The 25,838-nt window shown below is 50.8% G+C and overlaps 1 protein-coding gene across 1 annotated transcript in view; it reads left to right on the top strand.

Annotated features, from left to right (window-relative positions):
- The first annotated feature begins 213 nt into the window (after positions 1 to 213).
- The window catches only part of RASSF5 (Ras association domain family member 5), a 79,375-nt gene continuing 53,750 nt past the window's right edge, over positions 214 to 25,838 (top strand). The window contains exon 1 of the mRNA XM_066261512.1: positions 214 to 1,124. Coding sequence (XP_066117609.1) covers positions 668 to 1,124 — 457 coding nt within the window. The 5' untranslated portion in view covers positions 214 to 667. The remainder of the gene's footprint in view (positions 1,125 to 25,838) is intronic.

Here is a 25,838-nt window from a genome sequence, read left to right as displayed (position 1 = left end):
CGCACGCGGACAGTCTCGCCCGCCGCGGGGGCGGCTTCTCGTGGCCAGCAGCTGCAGCGTCGGCCGCGTCACGGGACTCTGCGCGGCTGCGGGAGCGCGAGCGGAAGCCCGGCGTTCCGAACCCGCGCGGGGCTCGGCTTGCCGGGAGGGCAGGGGGTGCGGGCAGCGGCGAGGGGAGGGAAAAAAGCAAGGGGCACATCCCTCAGGTCCACCGAAAACCGGGAGGGTGGCGGGCAGACAGCCGTGGATCTTTCCTTAGACCCCACCTCTTGCTAGATCGTGAGCCCTTCCTTCCCCTCACCTAGACGTGTTGGGGAGAGTGGGGGCGATCTGGTAGGGGAGGGGAGTGATGAGAGAAGACAGAGGTAGAGCTGAAAGCATACGGCCTCCTACAGAAATGCCTCCTCGGAGTTGTACCAAATAGAACCTTTCCCATACGAAATCCGCCAGCTGCCCCAGCTGTCAGTCGGCTTCCTGAAGACTCCCACAATCGCAGACCCAGCGGCTCCGTCGGTCGGTGGTTCCCTGGGGTCGTCCTTCCTGCCTCTCCAGAGTCTCCCCGCCCCTGCTCCGCCCCGCAGCCTGCGGTACCTTTAAAAGCCGCTGGTCTGGGGCCGCCCTCCTCTCGAGGCAAACTCGGGAGAAACGCCGCTGCCGCGCACTGGGTATGGTCATGGCGTCCCCGGCCATCGGGCAGCGCCCGTACCGGCTGCTCTTGGATCCAGAACCGCCACGCTATCTGCAGAGCCTGAACGGCTTGGAGCCGCCGCCACCACCACCCGGCCGGTCCTCCCGCCGCTGCGCCCCCGCGCCCATCTCCACTGCGCCCGGGGCGCACGAGGGGCGCGGCGCCCGAAGGGCGACCCGCGGGGACCTGGAGCCCCCATCCCGGGTCTCCCGCCCCGCTCGCCCTCTCCGGCCTGGTCTGCAGCAGAGACTGCGGCGGCGGCCTGGAGCTCCCCGGCCGCGAGACGTGCGGAGCATCTTCGAGCAGCCACAGGATCCCCGCGTCCCGGCGGAGCGAGGCGAGGGGCACTGCTTCACCGAACTGGCGCTACAGAGCAGCCCGGGCTGGTGCGACCTGTGCGGACGAGAGGTGCTGCGGCCGGCGCTGCGCTGCGCTAGTGAGTGTGAGGGCCGGGCTGGGGAGGAGCGCACGGGAAGACCGCAGTCTGTGGGTGAGGAACTGCTAGGGGCTAGGGCAGAGAGAGGGGGCATTGCCCTCTGTGGCTTCTGGGGGGACCTCGACTTTAAGGGAGATAAGCCCTGGAGATTCTCTGCTCTTTAGTCCTCTGCGTGGTGCCCTTTAGTGACTGCCTACTGCCCAGATATAGTTCTGCGGTATTTAATAAATACCTCTTCTCCTGACAGGAACATGCCTTGGCCCCTCCCCAAATAGGTGTGTGTACACCACTCGCGCAGGTTGGGGTTGATGGCCACAGCCGCAAGTTCATTCCGTTGTCTCCAGTGCACCCTCTTGCTTTTGTTGTAGGTTCTAGAGAGGGGGTTGTGAGACTGGTATTGAGATGGCCATTTGACCTTTGTCTATTAGTGTTACAGCAAAATGGTTTGTTTGTCCATCTATGGTGCAGGCCCATGATCATGTCTGCTTACTGTACATCCCTCCTCCAGGGTGGGACAGGGAGGAGACCTGGTTAGGCTTTAGATAGAAATGTCTGTGAGGCTGAAGAGAGCCTGAGGTCACCCAGGACCTGTGCCCCCTCCTGCCTCCATCTCTGGCCCCTCAAACCTTTGGACTCTGCTCTAATGTTTGACTGTACCCTGCCTCCTCCTCTACCTCCTATGTGACTGCACTGGTCATCATGCTCTAAAATTACCCAACTCTGGTCCCTTTCCTTCCCAGAGCTTTCAGGCCCCTGCAGCCTCTCCTGACTGAGCCAGGCTCTTTTTAAACCTGACTACAAAATACTGGGCACCCAAGGGGTAGATTTTCTGAGCCAATTTGCAGTCATCTTGGGGGCTTATTATTTTTCTCAGAGTTAGGTGTGTGTATTTCTTTAATTAGTGTCCTCTTTCCACCTCCACCCCCAGTTTTGCTGCTGCTCGTGTTTGGCAGATAATATCTATGTGTTTATATAGATATTTTAAATATCCATGGCACAAAGCACAGACAATGGCACAACTCTAGCAAGCATCTCTGAACGGGTGTGTGTGTGTGTGTGTGTGTGTGTGTGTTGTGGTTTGCATCTTTCAGCAATGGCCCTTCCCCCATGATCTCCATCCAACTGCCGCATTGGACCGCGCCAGCCTCTTCCACGTCAGGGAAACCCCACTCTGTCTCTCTCTGCAGTCAGTCCACAGCGGAGGCTGTGCAGCGTGCCTCCCATTGCGCCTGGCTGGCCAGGGGAAGAAGAGCTGGCTCTAAAGCAGGAGCAAGTGGAAGGGGAAGATTAGAGGGGAAAGGGAGTGCTGCTCCCTCCAACACCAGAACGCACTACTCAGGTGCCAATTAAAAAGGAAAGAGCAAAAGTTATGGGTGTGTGTGTATGGGTGGAGGGCTGCTGTCACTTAGTAAATGCCATGACCTCACAGTAGAATTGGATGTGAATTGCCCTCAGATGTGTTGGCAGCTTTGGCCCTCTCAAGGGTCCTGAGGTACGTTAGTTACTACGTCCACCAACCCTATCAACACAGAGGGAGCATCCGCACTGTGATGGCGATTATTGTGCAAGAATCTGGGGAACTCTGCTTCATTGGACTTCTAGTTTATATTAAGATGTTTGGGGATTATATTAGTTGTTAAACATTTTGCACATAGTTTTATAATTTGGGGGCCAGTGATGGTGATAATGGTGTATTTGTATGTGTTTGTGTGTGTGCATATGTGTGATACTCCATGACCATATGAATTTATGCTCACTTTACTTTAAATCTGTATATTTAATTTGATTAGTTCATAAATAGTTTCTGGTGGCAGGAAGATCCAGGTGCATGGACATTCCCTCTGACTTTGGGTGACTTGGTGGCCACCACTTAGGTTTTATACCAACCAGCAATGTCTGAGTGCAGAGAGAGAAAGCTGAGCTGGAACCAAGGGGCTATGGAGAAGAGTTTCTGGCATTACTAATACTGAACTAACTGTGGACCTGTGGCTGGATGGGAACAGTTAAGAAATGTTCTGATGTGCAAATGTGGGCTGGCAGGTCAGACACAGCAGGCAGTACTCATCTTTCTTTAAGCTGAAGGTTTAATTCCATGGTGGGGTTGGTTTATCTTTATTTTGAAAAGTAAGGGTCAGAAATACTTTTTTTTCTTCTTCTTTTCCAAGTGAGAGGAGTGGAAATAGAGAAACAGACTCCTGCATATGTCCCGACTGGGATCCCCCTGGCAACCTTGGTCTGGGGCCATTGCTTCGCCCATCTGGGGCCATGCTCGCAAACGAGAAATTTCTAGCACCTGAGGCAGAGGCTCTTTCGCAGCACCCAGGGCTGATGTACTTTAACCAGTCAAGCCATGGCTGGGGGAGGGGTGTGTGTCCTGCCTGGGAATAGAACCTGGGACATCTACACGCCAGGCCACCCATATGCTAGGCATATGCTCTACCACTGAGCCAACCAGCCAGGTCTAAAATACAACTTTTCAAAGGCAACAGTATGTGGTAATTAAAAGCATAGACTGGGACTAGACGACATGAGTGTGAATCTTGACTGTACCACTGAATCTTGGTGTGACCCTGTGTTTTCACTTCCTACTTTTAAAAACTGGAGATAATAACATTACCTGTTTCATTGTGTTGTGAGAATTAAATGAATTAATATATGCAATGTGCTTAGAACAGCACCTGAAAAATGCAATATGAACATTTACTGCAGTGTGAGTATTGTTATTATCCCTCTTATCCCTCCCATTCAGCAGCTGTAACAACAGTTTGTCTGGGTTCAGGGCACCCTTAGGATCACCTTTCCAAGCAGTGGGTAGTTTTCAAACTCTGCCTGGTTGCTGAGCTAAAGGGAGAAGCAAGTGCCATGAGCGTCCCAGGAAGTATGGGCATTAATACCCTCGGGAAACGTCACTCCCGCCTGCTGCCTGAGGAGCATCCTCACAGAAGGCCAGTGGCTGAGAGGTCACCAAGACATTGGCACCTTGTCTTTGCATCACTTGCCCTCAGCGTAGTGCCAGACACAGAACAGAGTTTTAGTTAGTGGTGGTTGCTGAAGGTGGCAGCACTATTATTACTACTGAATGTCCTTGCTCTTGGGAATGCACACAGGGCAGTGGGCATGTGAATGACACCGTCTGCGCAGGCGCTGACACTGGGTCGGAACCTCGTTGACAAGATGGGCTTTTTTTTTTTTTGTATTTTTCTGAAGCTGGAAACAGGGATAGACAGTCAGACAGACTCCCGCATGTGCCCGACCGGGATCCACCTGGCACGCCCACCAGGGGGCAACACTCTGCCCACCAGGGGGCGATGCTCTGCCCCTCCGGGGCGTCGCTCTGTTGCGAGCCATTCTAGCGCCTGGGGCAGAGGCCAAGGAGCCATCCCCAGCGCCCGAGCCATCTTTGCTCCAATGGAGCCTTGCTGCAGGAGGGGAAGAGAGAGACAGAGAGGAAGGAGAGGGGGAGGAGTGGAGAAGCAGATGAGCGCTTCTCCTGTGTGCCCTGGCCGGGAATCGAACCCGGGACTTCTGCATGCCAGGCCGACACTCTACCACTGAGCCAACCAGCCAGGGCCAAGATGGGCTTTTAACGAGGGAAGCTTGTAGAAAATTGTCTGCCTGCCTTTTTGGGTGACAGTTCCTCTAATTTAAGCTTATCCTTGCTTCAAGGTCTATAACTGAGCTCCGATTAATGCTGGATTTGCCAACAGGAAAGTTCAGGCTTAGTATTAATTTCCAGGATTGGAGGAATCGTGTTTGTTAGGTAGAGAAGGAATCCAGTGAGGCCTGGTGAGGGGAGAGAGGGAGGGAGAGAGAGAGAGAAGATAATTATGTGAACTCCTGTGTTTTGGGATGGGGGCGGGGAGTGGTGAGAATATCCATTTCTGGCACCCCGGGAGGGAATGGTCAACCGCAAACAACCCACTGCCCTTTGGCTTTGTTCTCAGGGAATGTCCTTTACAGGTCATGGACCCTTTCCTCTCTAACGGCCACATAGAGTTGACCTTTGACCTTCCACCTTCTTTTGGTAGATGTGTAAGCCATCCTGGACCAGGGAATAGTCTAGAAAATAGGGAAACCTAAGTCCAACTAAACATTCCAGGAGGGTTGCTTGGACATACCTTGCATGGTGCCCATGAATGCCACGTGTCTCCTCATGGAGCCAGTCTCTCTCTGGAAGGGGCGTTGTTCAGAGCTAGGATGTGTTAAGTGATTGGAATTTTAGGGTTCAAAGGAGGCCCTAGGGCTCATCATCCTAATCTCCCCTTCCTGTAATAGACGTTAATTATGGTGTGAGTATGAGGCATTTGCCATAGCCATCAGGGGTGAGGATGGCACTTTCTGGGTAAGTGAGGCTTGTATCTCACAGGGCCCTTGTCCAGCAGCCTTATCTTGTCACTGCATTAATGGTTGGGCTTAACCCCTTGCACAGAGTGAAACCACGCATGCGACAGCCACAGATCCTGCAGGCCCGTGCCTTGTCACGGGTTCTTTGTAAAGAGATTTCTAAAACATTGACATAGAGTATCCCTGTAGCAGACCCAGAGCTCTGGGCGCTTGGATGGTGTTCTGTTTGTCCAGTGCATGCAGCAGTCCTGCGGGGTGTGGCTTACAATATTGTCATTGATTCTGCCCCATGCTTGGCTTTGGAGGTTAGGAAAATTAAGCACCAAGATGGATGTCATTCTGTTAAGGATAGTGACCCCCCCCCATTTCCAGTCCCTCCCCTGCCCCTGGCTCTAACTGGGTTCTTCTCCCCGGGAGAGGTCCTTGTGGAATGTGGGGGAGCTGGGAATGGGGGGAGCCTAGAAAGGAACTGGAATGCTTTGAGAGAGACCTTCTGAGCTCCCCAAGCTGTCTGTTTCCTCTGCTCCCTGCTTCCTGTCTTCTCAGAAGATGAAAGTGACAGGATTAAATGTGGGCTGAATCCCCCCCCCCCATTCATCAGAGCATGAAATTTTCTGATTATGGAGTGAGAGGGGCTTGAATCCCAGGTACAGTCAAAAATGATTAATGCCACTTGTCTGCCAGCCTAATTAGAATTGGTAATGAACATGTGTGTTTGCCTGCTGATCCTGCGAGTTATTAGGTGGACGTGAATTGACATCTCCCCTCAGCTCTGAGGGTTTGATTGGGAATCCACTCTCTTCTCCCCAAGTTCACCAGTGAATTTGCTTATGCCAAGCCTGGCAGCTAGCCCTGAGTGACGGGAAGGGCCACCCCCAGTCTAGCCCCGAGGACCCTGTCTGGTGAAGTGATTCGCCTACTCCAGGAGTGGGGGCCAGAGGCTCAGGAAGGGTGGCTAGGGCTCAGGGCAGGCCCAGACTGGCGGGGAGATGACACAGGAAGATGCCTTGCAGGTCAACAGTGCCATTCCCCTTAAGAGCCCAAAGTGTTTTCGTGCTCCTCCCATGCTCGGAATAACTTCCTGAGGTCAGAAGTTGGGGAGGCCTCCGCCGAGGTCTCATGTGGGCAGACGTCACCGGTCCACCTGGCTAGGGGCAGGGTAAGATTAGGTGAACCAGATTGCCCTTGAAGGCCTGGGGCCATCTCTGGCTGTCGAGCCATTTCCCTCCTCGGTCCATGCCCAGCACCTGTGTGTCCGAGTCAGCTCTCCTCACACTGTTGTCCCCCAGGGCCCTTACTGGCTCCCCACACCCACTCCTCATTCCTCACAGAAGGAGCTGCTGCCACCTTGCCCTACTAGGGCACCATGGAGGCTGGTGAGGGAGCTGCAAACACACACACCTCCTGCCTCATGGGAGGCTCTTCCTTTTTGAATTGCCCAGGTAACAAGGTGAGTATTCTTGGGCGGGCATTTGTGGGTGTGCAAAGCATGCAAACAGGTCATCCCCCGACTCCCACCCGCGCCTCAGTCAGCACCCCCTGGCAGTGTCTCCTCACCACGTTGCTGATCCGGCCTATGTGGTGGCAGGATGTTTCTGACCTCAGAGGCCACCCACCGCTCCCAGAAGGCTCTGTGCGGCGCTCCCCCGGCTGGGTCAGGAATGCTGGCGTCAGCGGACACTGGGAAGGCCAGCCCTGACTGGGGAGACGGTTGTGCATTTAGTCACTTTCGGTTTTTTCCAAGAACTTTGGCATGCTTCTCTCTACATGCACAGGGCCAGATCTCAGGGTGGGGAGGGGAGCTGAGCCAGCGAAGGCTTCGGGGAAAGACGGAGGAGTCCGAGGTGATGATGTCAGACCGGGCATCAGACCAGGCACCAGGCTCAGGTCCCTGGGGCGCCGGCTCAGGCAGAATAAGATCAGAGCTGGGAGTAGTCGTGGCGAGCCCTGCCCCAAGGTCAAGACTGTTTGGACTCAGACCTGGGGAGGTGGGTTTTGGGTGTTCTCTGAAGCACCCACAGTTTGTACTGGAGACATGGGCAGAGCCTGGTGGGCTCAAGAGCACTCCATGGTGTGGGTTTTGGGGATAGTGGCCGACAAGTTCATGCAGGTCCTGTTCTAACCTGCCTGTGGTTCCTGGCGTAGAGAAAGTTATTGAGAGATGTGCCCTTAAGGGAAAGCTGTGATGCCTACTTCTTTTTTTGCCTATTTTGGAGACGAAGGAGGAAGAGCACAGAGTCCCTCCAGCCTGGTAGCCAGGTGCCCAGCCTCCCTATGGAGTACCATCTTGGCTGAAGGGGAATCATGAACCCTGGTTGCTATAATAGGCCCTCCCCACACCTCCTACACTGGCCCCATCCAGGGCATCAGGGGACAAGTGGGATCTGACGTGGTGCTGAGGGTTTGTAAGAAGGGGGGTGTGGGGAAGTCCAGTCTGTTCATTTGCGTGTCACTGGGCGGGCGGGCAGGTGGCTGACTAAGTCACTCACCTGTGACCATATGGGCTGGGTCATGTTTCTTATTCAGTGGAGGGCCTGCACACCACCTTCCGCTCCCCACTCCCTGTTTCTTGAATAAACATTTCCAAGGCAGGGCAGATCTCACCCAGCCATCTGCAGAGGCTGTGGGCTAGGGCTGCGAGAAAACATGGCTTACATGGACCCTCAGGAAATCAGAGCACAGGTTCACAAAAGCAAGGCCTAAAGAAGAGTGATATTCTTTACCTATATATTATTGCTCTAATCCTTTTATATTTTGTTTCTACTGGAGGCTGGATCTGGGAAAGAATTATCATTGTGTTTGCTTGGAGATATAAACTGGTGTTCTATGAGCCTGTTAGGATGGGAATATTCCTGTAAATACAGAGCTGAGAATGGGCAAGAAATTGTGGGAGTGAAGGTAACGTTTACCTCCAAGGTGACTTGGCTGTGTCTCACGTGTTTTCTGGTGCACTGGCTTGTGAGGTAGGCAGGGCTGGTGGCACCCCGGCATCTCACAGATGTGGAAGCACAGCCTTCAGAGAGTCAAAGGACTTCTCCAAGACGACCTGTATCAGATGGCACCAGAACCCAACAGAGCATTTTGCCTTATGAACTAATATCGTTGAACATGCAAGTTAGTTGAGTTTCTTCATTCATCTGCCTCTCTTCTGCTAATGAATGCTGAAATGTCCATAAAAAGAGGTTCAGGAAAAAAAGAGGGCAAGCCAAATGGTGGGTCAGCCATGTGTAAGCTAGAGAGCCAGTTGGTGCCCGAATAATGGAGAGTTGGCTGCACGTCAGCCTGTTTTTAGTGTTTGGTTTCTAAATGGACATTCAGTGTGTATAAATCATGATCTCTTTCAATAAAAGGTGAAGCTTTTCTAAACCCCAAGATAAAAAGAACAAGTGTAGGCCTCCTGCCCCCACCCCACTGGTGTTGGTTGTATGTAGGAGGGTGGGTGTGGAAATGCAGGTTGAAGTTCTCTTCCTGTTCCACGCCTCCTTTCTTACTGTGACCCAGACAGAGTTCATGACACAGAAGTAACCATGAACCAAAGTGAAATTAGACTGGATCTCAGAGGGTACAGCTAGGGTGAAGAAGGAGTTGGACAGGGACTGGAAAATCAACTGAGGTTGGCAAAATGGATCCCTTGCTGGGTCCCAGGCAGTGGTATGGCCACAGGGAAAGAGTGCTCCTGGGGAGAGCCCCCCCCCCCCCCGTTCCCACCCAGTCCTCACTGCATGTTTCTCCCGCCAGGCTAACGCTTGGGTAGCATCCCTTACTTTCCTTGCTGACTCGGAGGAAGCTGTTTTTCCATCCAAGTTGAATGGAAGCTGGAGGTTTTGTGGTTTCTGTTGAAACAATTATGTTCTTTCTGCAACTTAGGAAAGTATTCAGAATAAAAAAAAAACAAAACCCTCAGAGATGCGTTACTATGCAAATGGAACAACGGATTCCAGCTGGAACTGGGGAGATTTGAGAGAAAGAATTCAGCATTCAATACTTAAATGTTTATTTTTTTGATGTGATGAATATTTTTTAAAGCAATCTGGTGGTACCTTTGTATGAATAGGATGCTTCAAGGTGAGACTATATTTTCAACCCAGCCCTTAGGATGGTGAAGCCCATTTCTTCAAAGTTTGTTGGGCTTTCGCTGGACGCCCTCTTCAGCATGGAGGTCATCCAGTCAAAGCGTAGATGTCAGGGGCAGCGAGAGGTCATCACAAGCATTCCCTGCCTCTAGAAAATGCCCCTCTCAAGCCACCCCAATAGTAGAAAATCTATCCAATTTTTAAAGGCTCAGCAGTGCAGATTCCAGAGCCTCCCAGGGCCCTGTGTTTAGTCTCTGCCATCCTTCCCTGCCGGATTCCCCAGTGGGAACCCTCAGTGATGAGGAAAAAGGAGAAGTGAAATCAGTTTATCCTCAAGCCCAGATGCAGATGCGGCATTTGGGAGGGAGTTTTCCCCATTGCATGTGACTCATATTTAAAAACTCCCCCAGCACATGTGTGTTGTCCTCTCCGAGGGTGGCAATAGGAATGCCACCCTTGCCTGTGCTCGGCCAGGTGGGTGTCTGGGGCCCTCTTGGAGAGCTCATGTGCAAGGATCAGAGTTGCAGTGGAGCGAGGAACCTGGTCTCCAGCCCTTGCTTGATGACCCCAGCTGCCTTTTCAGGACCTGGACTCACCCATGACTCTCTTCTGGCACAGAGGATTCTGGGTAAACTGGACAGCCCAGTCCCACTAAGGAAGTATTAGGGAGAAAGAACCAGTTTCCTGGCCTGAGAAAGGGTAGTGTTTGGGGGCATTTCTAAATTAAATAAGCTACTTGTAACAATGTGCTTTTATTGTTGAGCTTACAAGTGAGTTTTTATTCTTATTGCACTAAGTCCAGAGGCCTCAATAGTGAGGGGTGATAAAATGGGGGCCTCCTAGATACATTTCCTGTGAGAAGGGCGGTGATGGAGGAGCCTGTTTGGAGGGTCGGAGTGCAGCTTAGGTTTGTTCTACCAACATTTTCTTGTCCAAGCGGGCCCAAGGACACGGCCTCGGGGGTGGGACGCCAGTCAGCGTTCTCTGTGACCTGGGGGAATACGACAGCACAATGCTGTGGAGCCAGGTCCGCGAGTGCGGGAGGAATCGCAGAGCTCACCTCCAAACTGAGGAGTGTAGGCTTCCTGGACCTGACACTAGGTGACCAGAGCCCAGTGGCTTCATTCTGCACATCCCCGAGTCCTCTGGGGCCGTTTCCTCTGGGTAAAGCACGGGTGTCTCTCCCTCATCTGAAACTGGCCCTGGCTGCTGGTTGGCAGATGAGTTCTGGAATCTCTGGGCAGCTGGGAGCAGGCACCTGAGACCAGGAGCTTTCCTGGGAGGCTCGGCTGCCTGTCCGGTGCCAGTCACCCATCTGAGCCTGAGCGACAGGACTTCCAGAAACTTTCCCAGAAGGACTTGGTTGTTTCTTGGGCTCATCATTGAGGGGATACCCTATGAGCATCATTTTAGGGCAAGAGGACACATTTCTGCTCTTTTTATGAGAGTCTCTATATTTTTTCTTCTTTGCTTGTTGTCTCTTCACTGCTCAGGTGTCTGGGATCAGATAAATTGTCTGACCCTCTAAAAGCAACATTGCCTTCTTCTGGGCCTGGGTGGCTAAAAGCTGAGCCGCCCACCCCCTTCCACCGCAGGCTTAGCATGGGAGGATGTGAATTAGTCCGGCTGTCCCTTAGGAACCCATTTAGCTGGTAAAGCGTTATTAATCGTCATCCCCAAAGAGGTCCATTAATGAGCTCCTGAACCAGGCACACGATGTGAGCTAACCGATCACTTCTGTCATCTGTAGAAACTTTGGAGACATTGATTTTCAGACTCACAGGCACTAGAGGAATAAGGCTCGGGCAGCCTCTTTCCTGCAGCCTCTTTGGTGGGGGCATTTTTATCTTATCAAGCTAAAAGCCCCAGGAATAGAAAGTTTTCCACTGGGGGTGGTGGAGGGGCAGGACCTCAGCCAGGAAGGAGAAGGCATCCCTCAGGCTGTGCTGGTGCCGGCCGAGGTCCCAGGTGTCTGGGGCCGCCTTCGGAGGAGCAGGGAGGCTGGACCGATTGGAGCAGAACCTCGGTCACATGAGGGCCGGAGCCCTTCCAGGGGCCAGTGACTCCCCTGCTTGTCCCTCCATCCCGGACACCAGGCCGAGAGAGAAGCTACTGATCCCCTGCAGCTGGGATGACAGAGGGCAGAGAGGAGGAGGCAGCCACGGCCTGCTTTGGAACTGTCACCGCGAGGCTCCAGCGGCTCTTCCGCCGGCTCCCTAAGGGCCACTTGGGATCAGAAAAGCTCCAGGCCCTGCCGAGTGTTCGCCAGGAAGCCAGGCTAGCTCACGGTAGGTCCAAGTCACCCAACCCGCTGGGGTTCTAAGGCTGTACCCAAGGGTGAAGGCGTGCAGGAGCCTTTGGGCAACCCGGTGTTAAATGCTGAGCTCAGCACCACTCCTTGGACCCCCTGACTCCCCAGGGCCCAAAGCTGGGAGGCTGCCACCCTGACAGGTTTAGGTGGAACAGCCAGACCTGAAAGATACGGTCAACCCATTTCAGAGGCCCTTGGCTTTGGGTTTTAATAGTCTTTTCTTGGCTGAGAATTAAGGCTAAGAAGCCCTATCCATCTGGGTTTCTGAGAGGCATCAGATCACGCCAGTCTGCCGAGTCAGCCTGCCGAGGACCTGGGAGTGTGCTGTTTTCTAGAAGGTTTCTCACCTGCATGGGTCGCGGAGGTGCCTATGGGACAGGCTGTGTGGGCTGAGACTGCTGGGCGGGACACAGCTGGACAGGAGCCCCAGCCTCAGGCCGTGACTGAGCCAAGTTTCCTTCTCTGAGCACTAATTAGGGTGAGAACAGTACTTGCCCGGAGAAGGATAACGGGATAGTGTGGGCTGAGTGAAAGATGAGGAGGAGAGACAGTAGTAATTCAAATTTTCATAGAATTTAGGTCATCCTACTCCCCTTTTCCAAAGCAAGAGACTTGACCCCCTGCTGGTGGCAGCCCCAGGCCCAGGATAGGGAGCCCCTGCCTTCTAGCCCAGGCTTCTTCCTGCTGCATCATGCTTCCCACAGCAGCGTATATTTCTGCAGCACCTTTCTGCTAAAGATTCAAGGCCTTGATGCTTGTTTGTTTTTAATATCATGTATTGCTTCCAGATTGCGGTATGGTAGGACTGGGAAAGGGACTTACTATTTCACAATTGGGGCAGCTCAAAGAAGGCAGGCCCCTTGCTAAGGGTCAGAACTGTACACCCAGCTTGGAACCTGTCACCATTGGATTCTATTCATCTTACTGACCATTAGCTGCTTTGCTTTGCTTTTTTTTTTTTTTTAAGTGAGAAGAAAAGAGGTAGAGAGACAAACTCCTGCATGCACCCCAACCAGGATCCACCCGGCAACCCCCATCGGGGCCCCATGTGCAAATCGACCGAGCTATCCTCAGTGCCCAGGGCTGATGCTCAAATCACTTGAGCCACTGGCTGTGAGAGGGGAAGAGAGAAAAGGGGGAGAAGGAGGGAGAGAAGCAGATGGTTACTTTTCATGTGTGCCCTGACTGGGAATCGAACCCGGGACTTCTGCACACTGGGCTGATGCTCTATCCACTGAGCCAGCCATTCAGGACCTAGCTGCTTCTCTTTGATGGTCAGATCTTGGGAGTACATCATCTCTCCTTGGGGCTCCTGCCCTTTCTGTCTCCACTCTATTCTCATACACATTCAGGAGTAGGTGGGCCTCTTGGTGGCCACAACACGGAAACTTAGGGATGTAATTAAACTGAAAAACATCTCTGGGCTAAGCTTATGAAAATAGAATTTAAAAGACAGTTTGATCTTGGTTATGGAAAATAGACATTTTATGATTAAGGTTTTACCTCTTGAGAAGTGGGGATTTTAATTCAACTAGACTTAATTCCCATTTGGAGACAAAAACTCTTTGGTCAGCCTAAATAATTTATCCTCTTCAATAGTTTAATTTATACTGTGACCCTCACTCAAAAGCCAGCTGTCTACTGAGCTCCTCAATTCATATGCTCACCAGTATCTTCATGTTCATCTTCCCCCTTAAGAATTATTCAATGGATCATTTCCTGTTCCTTTGCTATTCAGCCCAAGGAGCTATAGATTTAATAAAATCAATCAGGCCCGGAGTGGCAGCATTCAGGTCAGGGTTTCTACTGCACCACAGCTAAGACATGCTCGTTTAACTGGTGTTAGCATTTGGACCCAATTGATTGGCAGAGGCGGGGCAAGATGGTGGGTGCTCAGAGGGGACAGGAGCTGAAGACCGCGGACGGAATTCTGAAACAGCTCATCTTGTTTGCAAGACTCTGTGAGCAACCTGTAGTGTGGGCTTTCAGGAAACAGGCTTGGAGCCAGGCTAACAGAGTCTGAATCTTGGATTTTGGGCTGGAGGGCCTTCCTTGCCCAGTTAGGCCTCTCTGAACCTCCGTCCCCCCCCCCCCCCCCCCCCCGTGTACATGGGGAAGGAATGTCAGCCTCAAGCTGGTGTTACATGGTGAAACAGGACATGGGCTGTAAGCCACTTGACATGATGCTTGTCACACAGAGGCCTCTCATTGGCAGTTGCTGTTACTTCGTGCTCCCGGCAATACTTTTAACTGCTCCCAGTAGGTCTGGGCAAGCCCCTAACACAGCTGTCTGCTCTTCTGTTGCACCTGGGCCAAGGTGGACTGCCTACATCTCAGCAAAAGAGATGAGGTTTGAAGGTTGCCCAGGCAGAAGTGGAGGAGGGTCATGAAACTCTTAACGGCATTCTCTGGGAGAATTCCTATCACTGAGTTTACCACGCCACTTAATTAACAGGCGAGGCCAGATTAGCCCACCGGGCATTATCAGGAGCTAAGCAAGCGTGTTGCCAAGGAACAAGTCATATATCATTTTAAAAGGCTGCTTGGGGGTCAGCAGGAAACAGGCCTGGGTCTCCCCAGAAGTCTCTGGTGGTCCTGGCCACAGGGACACGGCTGTATAGAAGCCTTAATGTGTCTTCTGCAGGGAGTGCCCCTGACGTGATCTATTTACTTTTCTTCTCACTGCAGTGAGTCTCTTTTCACCAAGTTGGTTGGTGATGGGTTGTTGATCGGTGCTTTGAATACAAGTGAATCAAAGCAGATGTGGAAAAACCAGTTGGCTGCAGCAGCCTCCAGGGTGTTTCCTAAAAGACTGAGCCTGTCTGCTCGCGGCCTCCTGTGACCTCTGGCATCTGGATCAGGCGTACCTCTACGATGCACCTGTGCGTGTGACACATCCGCACAGCTGTCTGAGGTTCCTCTGCTGTCCTGTGGTCTGCAAGGGCCCCAGCAGGACTTCTTGGGAACCTATTTGGTTGTCCTTATCTTTGGAGTTTGTGAGACACTATCACAAATATATAAGGTTTGCAAGAGGCTGGACCACCCTTTCCCCTCCTCTCAGAGATGGTGTTTGCTTTAAAAACAGAAGCACAAACAAACAAACAAACGAACCACCCTCAAGCTTCTCATGCCATGTCTGCCCCTCACTACTAGGCTCATGTCCTTTTCTCTGTCAGCTGCCCAGCTCCTCCTTATGTCTTCTCAGGGGCCCCAGCGACGGGGCAGAGGCCCAGAGGTGGGGCACACACCTGCTTTGTCTCTCTTACACCCAGAGCTGAGTGACACATGCCTGCAGGAGGCGGAGGCCCCTCCTGAGCGGACCTGAGCTGAGAGGACATCTGGCGGCTCCACTCTGGCTTTGGACACCATGGGCTTGTTGTTAAACTGTTAAATCCCCTCATCCCCAACTGTATAGAACTTTTTTAAACATTTTTCATTTTCTTAAGGTGCTCTGGCAATAGGATTTATTTTTTGCTATGGTGACAATTAAAATAGAACATATCTATATTGGAAAAACAAATACATATGTGTATATATATTCCTTTCATACCCGTTCAGGTTACAGAGAGTCGTGGACCGAACTGGCTGTCCTTTGGGGCGGCCTGACCCAGCAGGCCCTCAGTGAGTCCATGTTGGGGGGGGGCTGCCTGCACGCACATGAGAAAAACCCACTAGTAACGAGGCAGGCGGAACGATGAGAGACATAACTATATAAAAAGGGTTAGGACTCTGCTTCTGAGTTTGTTCTATGGGCACACATACTTTAGTTGCTTCTGTTCAAGAACTGCGCCACAGTTTTGTCCTTCTGTCTGTACGGCCACACCCTAAACACACCTTGGACCTTTTCAGATATGAGGTCAGAGGATCCGTGTGACAGATCTTCTGCAGACACTTGCATGTGAGGAATGAGGTCCATTTGGCTTTTCCACCCTGAGATTTCATCTCAAATCATTTATGTTTACATTTTTTCAAAATCTATTGTCTCCGTCCGTTATGACCAAGGTGGGATTCGCAGAGGTGCCCCGTGATGTCACACCGAGGGCCTGAAGATGGGCCAGCTCTACCTTCTCCGTCCACATCTGCCCCTCCTCATCACTGTCATCCACAAACTATATGCACAAGGCCACAGTGCACAGTACAAAAAGGCCAGTAAAATAGGGCCTGTCTCTTTAAGTGCCTAAAGCATCATAGTGCATGTAAAAAATACCCCCAAAACTTTAGTCAACCAAAAGATGAATCAAAATTAAAAATTGAAAATAGTTTTGCTGTTGTGAATAAAAAAAAAGACTGAATCCATTTGAAAGTAGAGTTTATTTTAGACAACTGTGGGAATTATGGCCGCAGTGGAATGTAAATGTTATAGACATTGGCAGTATAAGTAATATAATAAAACTCAAAAGAGACAGGAGGGAGAGTTGTAGTGTGGTCTCAGCAGGGAATCAGTTAATACTATCTAATACTGAAGTGTGAGTTGTTAAAAAAAACCAAACTCAACCCTATTAAATCTGTTTATAACTTTAAACATATGTGCACATATGCACAGGGCAGGGTTGGGGCATGCTTAAGGGTTATAGCACCCCCAAAGAGCAAAGTGGTGAGAAACAGACCATGTGGCCACGTGGGGTCAGGCCCTGTGCTGGACACTGCCTGATGTGCCCCTCACTTCCAGTGTCATCTGTGTGACCTTACTGTGAACTGTCCTCCCCCCTCCCTCCACCTGCCCCTCCGCAAACATCCCCACCCAGCACAGCCGCCCGGCCTGGCCGCAGTGCCTTCCTTCTGTTGGTGCTTTCAGCCAAGGGTTGTGTGGTTGTGTCGGAGAACGATGATTAATAGGCCTGCCTGAGAGGCACGCCCACCCACACCCACCCACACCCACCCACACGTGGCAGGACTGTGCCTCCACAGGCCAGCTGAGTAGATTTGGGAAGAGGGTGCAGGGGGCATGTCCAGCCTGCCTGGACATGTGACTAGAAGCCAGGCTTGGGAATAAACATGTGGTACTGTAGGTCCAGGGACCAAGCTCCCAGTGAGATTTTAATACCTGCTTTGCCCCATGAGCAGCAACTGAGCAGGACCTTCTCCTTTAGTATAAACCAGTCACATTGACCCCACCCAGGAGTGCCACATCCAAAATTGATTTGGTCATTTTGGGAGAGGGTGAGGACAGGCTCTCAGGGTGACCTTGTACTCTCCTTCCCCCAGGCTTCCCAGCACCTCTCCAGCACCTTCTCGCCTCCCTGTGCCCAACCCTGGGTGGGGGGGGCACCTTCCTGTAAAGGCCACCCTCCCGCCCATCTTTCACATGGGAACCGGGAACCGAATACCTGACCCTGGCCTGCGCATGATCAGGTGAGCCCTGTCTTGGCTCTTCGCACAGAAACAACAGCCCCAGCGCATCCAGCTGCCCCCTTACATGTCGGGGGAGGGCCAGCAGCAATCCCTGACCTAAGATATGGGCCTGGTCCAGGTTTCTCCTCCACCACTACATCAGCCCTTCCTGTGGCTGAGTTCCCTCAGAGGTGTCCTGTCCTCTGAAACAAGGAATCACAGTCTATGGTCTCAAGAGCATTGGGGTCAGGCTCCGTTCTGGAAACATAAAGATGCAGGTGTCCTGAACTGAACTGGCTGTCTGACCCAGGAGTGGGGACTTTCCATTACCTGCTGCCAGCCTCACTGTGAGCTTAACCAGGAGTGTGAAAAAATGTATAGATCATGTTGAGGTTGGCAATTGCTTACAGACCTCCAGGCTCGACAAGTCACAGCCTCTCTACCTTTCCACCCTCCAGCACCACCCACACTCTCCTGTCCCTGCCTTCCTCCTCTGGGCCCATCGAAGGCAGGCTGCAGGGAGGAAGGAACAAGGAGGATCTTAGGTGAGCTGCAAAGTTGTGAGATTCTTCCTCCCTTAATACATTGGAAGAGGACTCAAAAATTGAGAAGTTATCCTTGCAGGGTAGCTTAGTTGGTTAGAATGTGGTCCCGATACTGTAAGGTTGTGGGTTCCATCCCTGGTCAGGGCACATGTAAGACTGGTCAGGGCACATACAAGAATCAACCAATGAAAGCATAAATAAATGGAACAACAAATCATCATCATCTGTCTGTCTGTCTGTCTGTCCTCTCTCTCCCCTTCTTCTTTCTCTAAAATCAATAATTTTTTTTATATCAAGAGTTTTTTGGGGCTGATGTCACATGCTGAGTCAACAGGATTCTGAGAACCCAGACTCAGGAACCCCTTAGTTGAAAATGACAGCTACCGTTTATTGAGTACTTACTATATGCAGGCACAGTTGTGTACTTTACATATATCCTCTAATTTTGGCAGCAGATCTCTTGTCAAAAAGATACTATTATTTCTATTTTTCAGATGAGGAAATTGAGGCTGAATAAATTCTATATTTTACTGAGGTAAAGTAAGTTGTCCAGATTCATCTTATAACCCAGTTAGTAGCAGGGATTGGGTTCAAACCATGATCTGTGTGACTCTGGAGGCCAGATTCTGTCCACTCCCCAGCTCTTGATTAAAAGCTGCATGCCGCCCTGGCCGGTTGGCTCAGCGGTAGAGCGTCGGCCTAGTGTGCGGAGGACCCGGGTTTGATTCCCGGCCAGGGCACACAGGAGAAGCGCCCATTTGCTTCTCCACCCCTCCGCCACGCTTTCCTCTCTGTCTCTCTCTTCCCCTCCCGCAGCTAAGGCTCCATTGGAGCAAAGATGGCCCGGGCGCTGGGGATGGCTCTGTGGCCTCTGCCTCAGGCGCTAGAGTGGCTCTGGTCGCAATATGGCGACGCCCAGGATGGGCAGAGCATCGCCCCCTGGTGGGCAGAGCGTCGCCCCATGGTGGGCGTGCCGGGTAGATCCCGGTCGGGCGCATGCGGGAGTCTGTCTGACTGTCTCTCCCTGTTTCCAGCTTCAGAAAAAAAATAAATAAATAAAAAAAAAAAAAAAAAAAAAAAGCTGCATGCCTTGCCTGACAGGTGCTGATGCAATGGATAGAGCATCGATCTGGGATGCTGAGATCCTAGGTTCGAAACCCTGAGGTCCCCAGCTTGAGTATGGGCTCATCCAGCTTGAGTGTAGAGTGGCTGGCTTGAGTGTGAGATCAGAGACATGATCCCATGGTCGCTGGCTTGAAGCCCAAGGTCACTCCCTTGAGCCCAAGGTCGCTGGCTTGAGCAAGGGGTCACTGCCTCTGCTGGAGCCCTTGGTTAAGGTACATATGAGAAGCAATCAGTGAACAGTTAAAGTGATACAACTACAAGTTAATGCTTCTCATTTTTCTCCCTTCCTGTCTCTCAAAAAAAAGAAAAAGAAAAAGAAGAGTTGTATGCCTTGCATACTTTATCTAGGACAGTGGTTCTTAACGTGTGCGTCAGGGCACACTGGTGCGCCCTTGACAATTTCCAGGTGCGCCCTATAGTATTTCAGAGAAATATGTGCCTGTTGGGGACCAAAAAACCAACAGGGTTTTTGGAGTTTAGATTTTTGGGGGACGGAGGTGTGGGGAATTGGCTATAAGCTGATAGTCTGCCCAACCCCCCACCTCACTTGCCTGATTAGGTTGCAAAAGGCTGTTAAGCTGAGGTGCTGGATTGTTTACACTACCCCCCATGTTCCCTAGAAAGACTGGAGGCAAGTTTCTTCTATCCTTTGTTTGGTGTAACGTTAAGATGATCTGTATGGGTGGGGTTTTCTGCACTCAACACAATTAAGAGTAAAAAGAGAGGAATTCTTCAATGTATTGACAAGGAAATGAGAGTTTGCCTTTCCAATATATGCCCAAACATTGAAGAAATCACTAGGACACATCAGGCTCATGTTTCTCATAAACACAAAAATGAAAAAATTTAACACATTCGTACTGGGACCTGCTGAATTTACTAAATCTTACTAAGAATGTATCTATATATATAAAAAGATAACATTTTTGCTATTTTTTATTTTTAACCCTCTTTTTTACAAATTCTAAAAAGCATAACTAAAAAAATGTAACAAAAATGTTTTTTAATGTCAGAATAAATTTAATTTTGTCATATTTATTTTGTTTAATTATCATAAAAGCATGCTTGGACTTTCTATTTTTTTCTTTAATATTTGACTTAATTATTATAACATATTTCTCAGAAATTTGCATATAGTGTGCCTACAATTATTTGTAGGATTTAAAATGCACCCGACTTCAAAAAGTTTGAGAGCCAGTGCTCTAGGACCTCTGTGGTGCCCCTGGGAGCCTGGTAGCTGACATCCATTCTCCTGCCATCCCCATCTCTCCACATGAGGTGGTTGGCTCCGTTGTGGTGTCCTGGGGCGCAGGGGTGCAGGGGGTGAGCCTCCCTGAGCAGAGAAGGCTGGAAGCATATGCCCAGTGGAGCCTGTCCTTGGCTGAACAGCTGGTCTCTGGTGAAGCTGCCTGGAAGCTTAGCATCGGGAACCTCTGGCTGCTGCTCAAGTAGTTCAGTCTCTCAGATGTGGAGTCCCAGAGACCAAGGGCACGTTTGGAGAACCACTGCAGGGTGTGAGACCCTGCCCCTGCGGTGGTTTAGGAAGCTCCCAGCTCAGTGGCTTGGCTGGGCTGGGGCGGGAACTGTGAACTGGCTCTCCAGGATGAGGCTGCGGTCTCTCGGGAGTGGCGCTCTTGCCTTTACCTGCTAGGGCAGAGGAAGAAGCAGATTCCTTACCCAAATCCCTCAGCTCATGCTCTTTTCTGGCCTTGGTCCACCCTACCCCCCATGCCTATTGAAACCCATACCTGGCCTGAAGCAGGACCAAGTGGAGGTGACAGCTCTGAGGAACTATTAAGCCATGAAAAGACATGGAGGAATCTTAAAGCCACTGAAAAGGCTACGTAGTGTATGGTTTTAACAATCTGACATTCTATAAAAGGTAAAACTATGGAGACAGTGAAAAGATCAGTGGTTGCCAGGGACTGGGAGAGGGAGTACCAAGATATTTAGGACTGCAAAACTACTGTGTATATTATAATGGTGGATACATGTCATTCTACATTTGTCCAGACTCATAGAATGTGCAACACCAAGAGTGGACCCTCATCTAAATTGTGGGCTTTGGATCATAATGTGTCAATGTAGATTTATCAATTGTAACATGTACCACGTGGTGGGGATGCTGATAATGGGAGAGGCTGTTGTGTGTGGGGTGGGGGGTAGGGGGCGCATGGGAACTATCTGTATACTGTTCTTAATTTTACTGTGAACCTAAAACTGCTCTAAAATGTAAAGTCTATTTTTAAAAAATAGGGATAGAAATATGTATCATACAGGCATAATAATGATTTTGTAAGATCATATAGGGTGTCTGGCACATTGTAGGTAGTGAATAATGGTACCCATGGTCATTGCAATGGGGGTACATGATTTCGTCCTTGTTCCTTTCTTTTGTGGTATTTTCCCCATTAGTAAAGAATATATATGCCTGACCTGTGGTGGCACAATGGATAAAGCATTGACCTGGAGTGCTGAGGTTGCTGGTTCAAAACCTCGGGCATGCCTGGTCAAGGCACATACAAGAAGCAACTACTACAAATTGATGCTTCCCACTTCTCTCCCCCGTCTCTCTCTCCTCTCTCTTCAAATCAATAAATAAAATATTTAAAAAGAAAAGAAAAGAATACATGTTCATCATAAAATTTAGAAATTGTAAAGAGAGGAAAAGCACTTGAAATCCCATTACCCAGAGCAAACACGTCACCTTTCTTTCAGATATCTCTGTGCTTAACATAGACATGGGTATGTATACATTTTTATATAATCAGGACCATAAAATACATTTTTTTCTTTAATAATATGCTTGTGGACATCTTTCTAAGTTGACCAATATTAATCTACATTATCTTATATAATGGCTTAATGGTATTTTATTTTAAATATATAACTGTAACGAGTCTCCTACAAATGGATAGGGGGTATTTCTAGCTTATTGTTGTCATAAACAACTGTGCGATGCACATTTTAATGAAGATATATTTAGATACAAATAAATGCACACTCAGGATAAATTCTGCAGGAAATTGGTCCCACCCATAAGGCAGGAATCCTCTTATTTACCCACAACCTCTTTAATACTAGAAGTTATCAACCGTGGTTAAGAATTTTCTCTTCTGAAATTAAAACAAGATTTTAGAAGTTCAGATGTTGGAGAGCGTTTGGCAGGAAGGCAGGGAGGAGAGAAGTCCGGGAGGGCAGAGGTGCCTCTCCCAGGTGGGGGGAGCTACTCCTCACCAGGCTCCACGCACACCTGGCTCCCCACCTCTGCGGGGAGCTGAGTCCTGGGCCACCCTGGCCCAGACTGGGGAGGGGTGTCAGTGAGGGTCTGAGGAAGCATCAGGACCTTTTGTCAGGTCTCCGGGCCATCTGGAGGAAGGTCAGGGGGCACCAATGTGACGATGTCTGATACTGGGGCCACAGGTAAGATTCACCTTGGATTTTAGCCAGGTAATAAGAATCACTAATGTTTATCAAATTCTCCATTTGCATCAGGTGTTGTTATTGTTTACATAATTACCTCATTTAATTCTCTTAGCAACCCTGTGAGGCAGGTCCCGTTACTATCTCATTTTAACAGCGAGGAAACTGAGGCACACAGGAGTTAGGGCATTAGCCTAGGGGGTCAGATCAGCACTCACACTCTGGTCTGTCCACTTCTGCAACAGGCAGAGCCCAATTCCTTCCTCAGTTCACTAAAACCAATTCTTGTGAACCCCTGAATGCTTCCTGGTGACTGCACCTCTCCAACTGCGAGCGGGGCCCAGAGTGCAGGGTGGGAATGTGTGGGCTTCAGGAACTGCGGCCATGGGGACTTGACAGGGTGGTTGCAAGGGGAACTCGAGGATCTCAGGTCGGAGGGGAAATCTTGGAGCTACATGGAGGCGGGTATTCCCGGCTGAGGGAGCAGGCAGGGTTGAGCTACAGGGTAATGGTGGCCTGAGACTGTGGGGGTTGGGGCAGGCCTGGGACAGACAGGCAGAAAGTGATGGACCGGGCCCTGGGCAGTCTCTGAGCAAACATCGCTCAGAAGAGTGGCCCCAGCTCAAGAATGGGGCACTGTCATGGGAAGCAATCAGTGAACAACTGAAGTGCTGCAACTACAAGTTGCTTCTCATTTCTCCCCTTTCTTGTCTATCTGTCTCTCTCACTAAAGAAGGAAGGAAGGAAGGAAGGAAGGGAGGGAGGGAGGGAGGGAGGAAGGAAGGAAGGAAGGAAGGAAGGAAGGAAGGAAGGAAGGGAAGAAAGAAAAAGAAAGAAGAAAGAAAGAGAAAGAAAGAAAGAAAAGATTCTCAAAGGAATGTGTGAGAAGGGAGCCAAGGCTGGGACCCCGAGACTGAAGACTGTCCCCCACTGGCTTGCTCAGGAGGACCAGGACAACCTTCACTCCTTTAAGGAAAACTTTTGTAATGTTGTCATTTTCCAATGTGCATTGTTTTTGTTTTTTTGTTTGTTTGTTCAGATTGCTCTGTAGTGCCACAGAACAAAATTATTTTAAAACTTAAAGGAAAAAATATTTTTAAAAAACCCTAAGAGCTATTTGTATGCTTTGTTGGAAATGATTAGCTGGGGGGAGGTTGGTGAGAGCATGGATTACCCACCTGGAGCTCGGTGGGGGTGGGAAGGAACCCCCATAGCTGAGCAGTGGTGGGAGGGGCGGCTGGAACTCTACCTGGGGCCTCCCTGCTCCAGACCTTCTGTGTGTGGCCAACATGAAGAACCGCTTTTCATTCTCATGGCTGCCCTGTGAACTGCTATTGTCCTCACTTTATAAGTGAGTGATCAGGGGAGTTCAATAACTTACCCAAGCTGGGGTGTTGGTTGAACAGTGACTGGAGGCCAGGCCTGCCTCAAGGTTTGTTCTCTTTCCGTTTTACCACTGTGCGTCCAGGTCCTGGAAGGAGGAACACGGGTGTGAGGTCTTTTCCGAGGTGGACCTTCTTCAAGAAGGCCTGGGATGCCCAGCGAATGGGTGCGAGGCTCCGGATTCAGAGGCTGTCATGCTTCCCCTCGGGCCTCAGAAGTGGCTTTGGCCATACAGGGTGAGAAGTTGGTCTTCACTGACTGGGAGTGACCATCACCAGGGAGGCCTGAGCGCACTGTTAACCAGGCTCTGCCTCGTGGCTGCCTGCCCCCGCCCTCACCCGCCTTGGCTCCAGCCGGAGGGGGGAGAACCAAGGGGAAGCTCTATGCTGTCTCGGGATCTTGCCAATCAGTCTGGTTTAGAAAATTCGCCTCTCAGGTTATACAGCAGATTGTGTGCTTGTGAATGTGTGCGTGTGTGAGTGGGTGTGCGTGTATGCGTGTGTGCGTGCGCACGCGCGCGCGTGTGTGTGTGTGTGTGTGTGTGTGATGTGGCTACTAGGGTGGAGCAGGAACTGACTTTGGCAGTCCTGGGATTAAGGAGAGGTTTGTCATTTCTGCATTTTGGAAAAACAATCTCCTTGCACAGGTAGTTCTGACTGTTGGGTTCATCTGCTCTGGGCTGAAGTGGAAGAGGGATGCCATCTCTGGGCATAGGTTGCATGCCTCTGGGCCTGCCCCCTTGTTCCAGAGGGTCACTTTGATGGTGACAGTCAGTGACTGGGAAGGCCAGGCGCGGGGCTGGTGGAGGTGGGCAGGTGGTCCTGGCCTCAGCCCCGTACTCCCTGGGCTCCTCTGCCCGTCTGCTCTGCTCTTGGTCTCTAGTGATGGTTCTGCAGGAAACCCCATCTGCTTGGGCCTAAGAGCACAGTGTTTCCAATATGGCCCAGAGTCTGTGTTGTGGGTTGAATTATGCCCCCACCCCAAAAGATGTTGAAATCCTAATCTCCAGTACCTGAGAATGTGACCTTATTTGGTTTAAATAGGGCAGTTGCAGATGTAATTAGTTAAGCAGATGGTCCCCTAATCCATTATGACTGTTGTCCTTATAAGAAGATGACCATGTGAAGACAGGCACACAGGGAGCAGGCCGTGCGAAGAGGGAGGCAGAGACTGGACCGTTGCAGTCACTGGATGCAGTCACCATCAGTAGCTGGGAAGAGGCGTGGGAGGAGTCTCCCCTACAGGTTTCAGGGGAGCGTGATCGCGCCAACAAGTTGATTTCAGACTTCTAGCCTCCAGAACTGAGACAGTGATTTACAGTTTCAGCTACCCTGTTCATGATGCTTCGTGATAGCAGCCGGGAAGCTGACAGAGTCTGGGAGCAAAGGGTGGGCCCTACGAGCCCTCCCTGTCCTGGCTCCTGGCTCCTTCCCTGGAGAAGGGCCCTTTTGTGATTTGCATCATTCCTTCTTACAGTTGGCCTCTTGTATTTGCATAGGGCCCTCTTTCCAAACCTGGAAGCACATTTATTTTTCAAAACGTCCCTGGGAATGAGACAGGGCCTATAGCTGGAGGGAAGGGTGAGAGAGGAAGGAATAGTTCTGTTTTACAGATGACAATACTAAGGTAAAGAAATGCCAGTTCTCCCTAAGACAGTACAGACAAAACCTAGGAATGATACTCCTTAATTCCTTGCTACCTCTTGTTGGGGAGAGCCTCATCCTATCTATTCTGCAATGTCACAGCTCCCTGTCTCCTCATGGCCCCTGCCACGAGAGACCGTGAGTCACCTGGAGTCTGTCTGATCCATTCCTTAAGCTCCCCAGAGCCTCCTGTGCTATGAAGCCTTCAGTGACGGCTGTGGCTGGCAGGCGTCTGTGTTCCCTGAACAGGCTTCCTAGATCCGGTCCCTGCTTTGGGCTGTCTCGCTCACTAGTCATCTTTGCACAAGTGTGTCCTGTGCGCCCGGTAAGCCTGAGTCCCCTGGTGTCCTGTCTTACTCCTCTTCACTCTCATGTGAGCACAGGGCAAGCTCATGCTCAAGACATTGAAGCTGCTGCCGAAGATGCTGCTGCTGCTGTCTAGGGGACGCTGAGCCCTTCCTGGCTGTGTGTGGCTCTGGGCCACCCCCTTTCCCTGTCTTTCCTCACCCAGATTGAGCGCCAGCTGCCGGCTGTGG

The sequence above is a fragment of the Saccopteryx bilineata genome, chromosome 2 (assembly GCF_036850765.1).
Source record: "Saccopteryx bilineata isolate mSacBil1 chromosome 2, mSacBil1_pri_phased_curated, whole genome shotgun sequence".
Classification (NCBI taxonomy): domain Eukaryota; kingdom Metazoa; phylum Chordata; class Mammalia; order Chiroptera; family Emballonuridae; genus Saccopteryx; species Saccopteryx bilineata.
The sequence above is the reverse complement of the archived record's forward strand: the minus strand, read 5'-3'. Positions and strand labels throughout refer to the sequence as shown.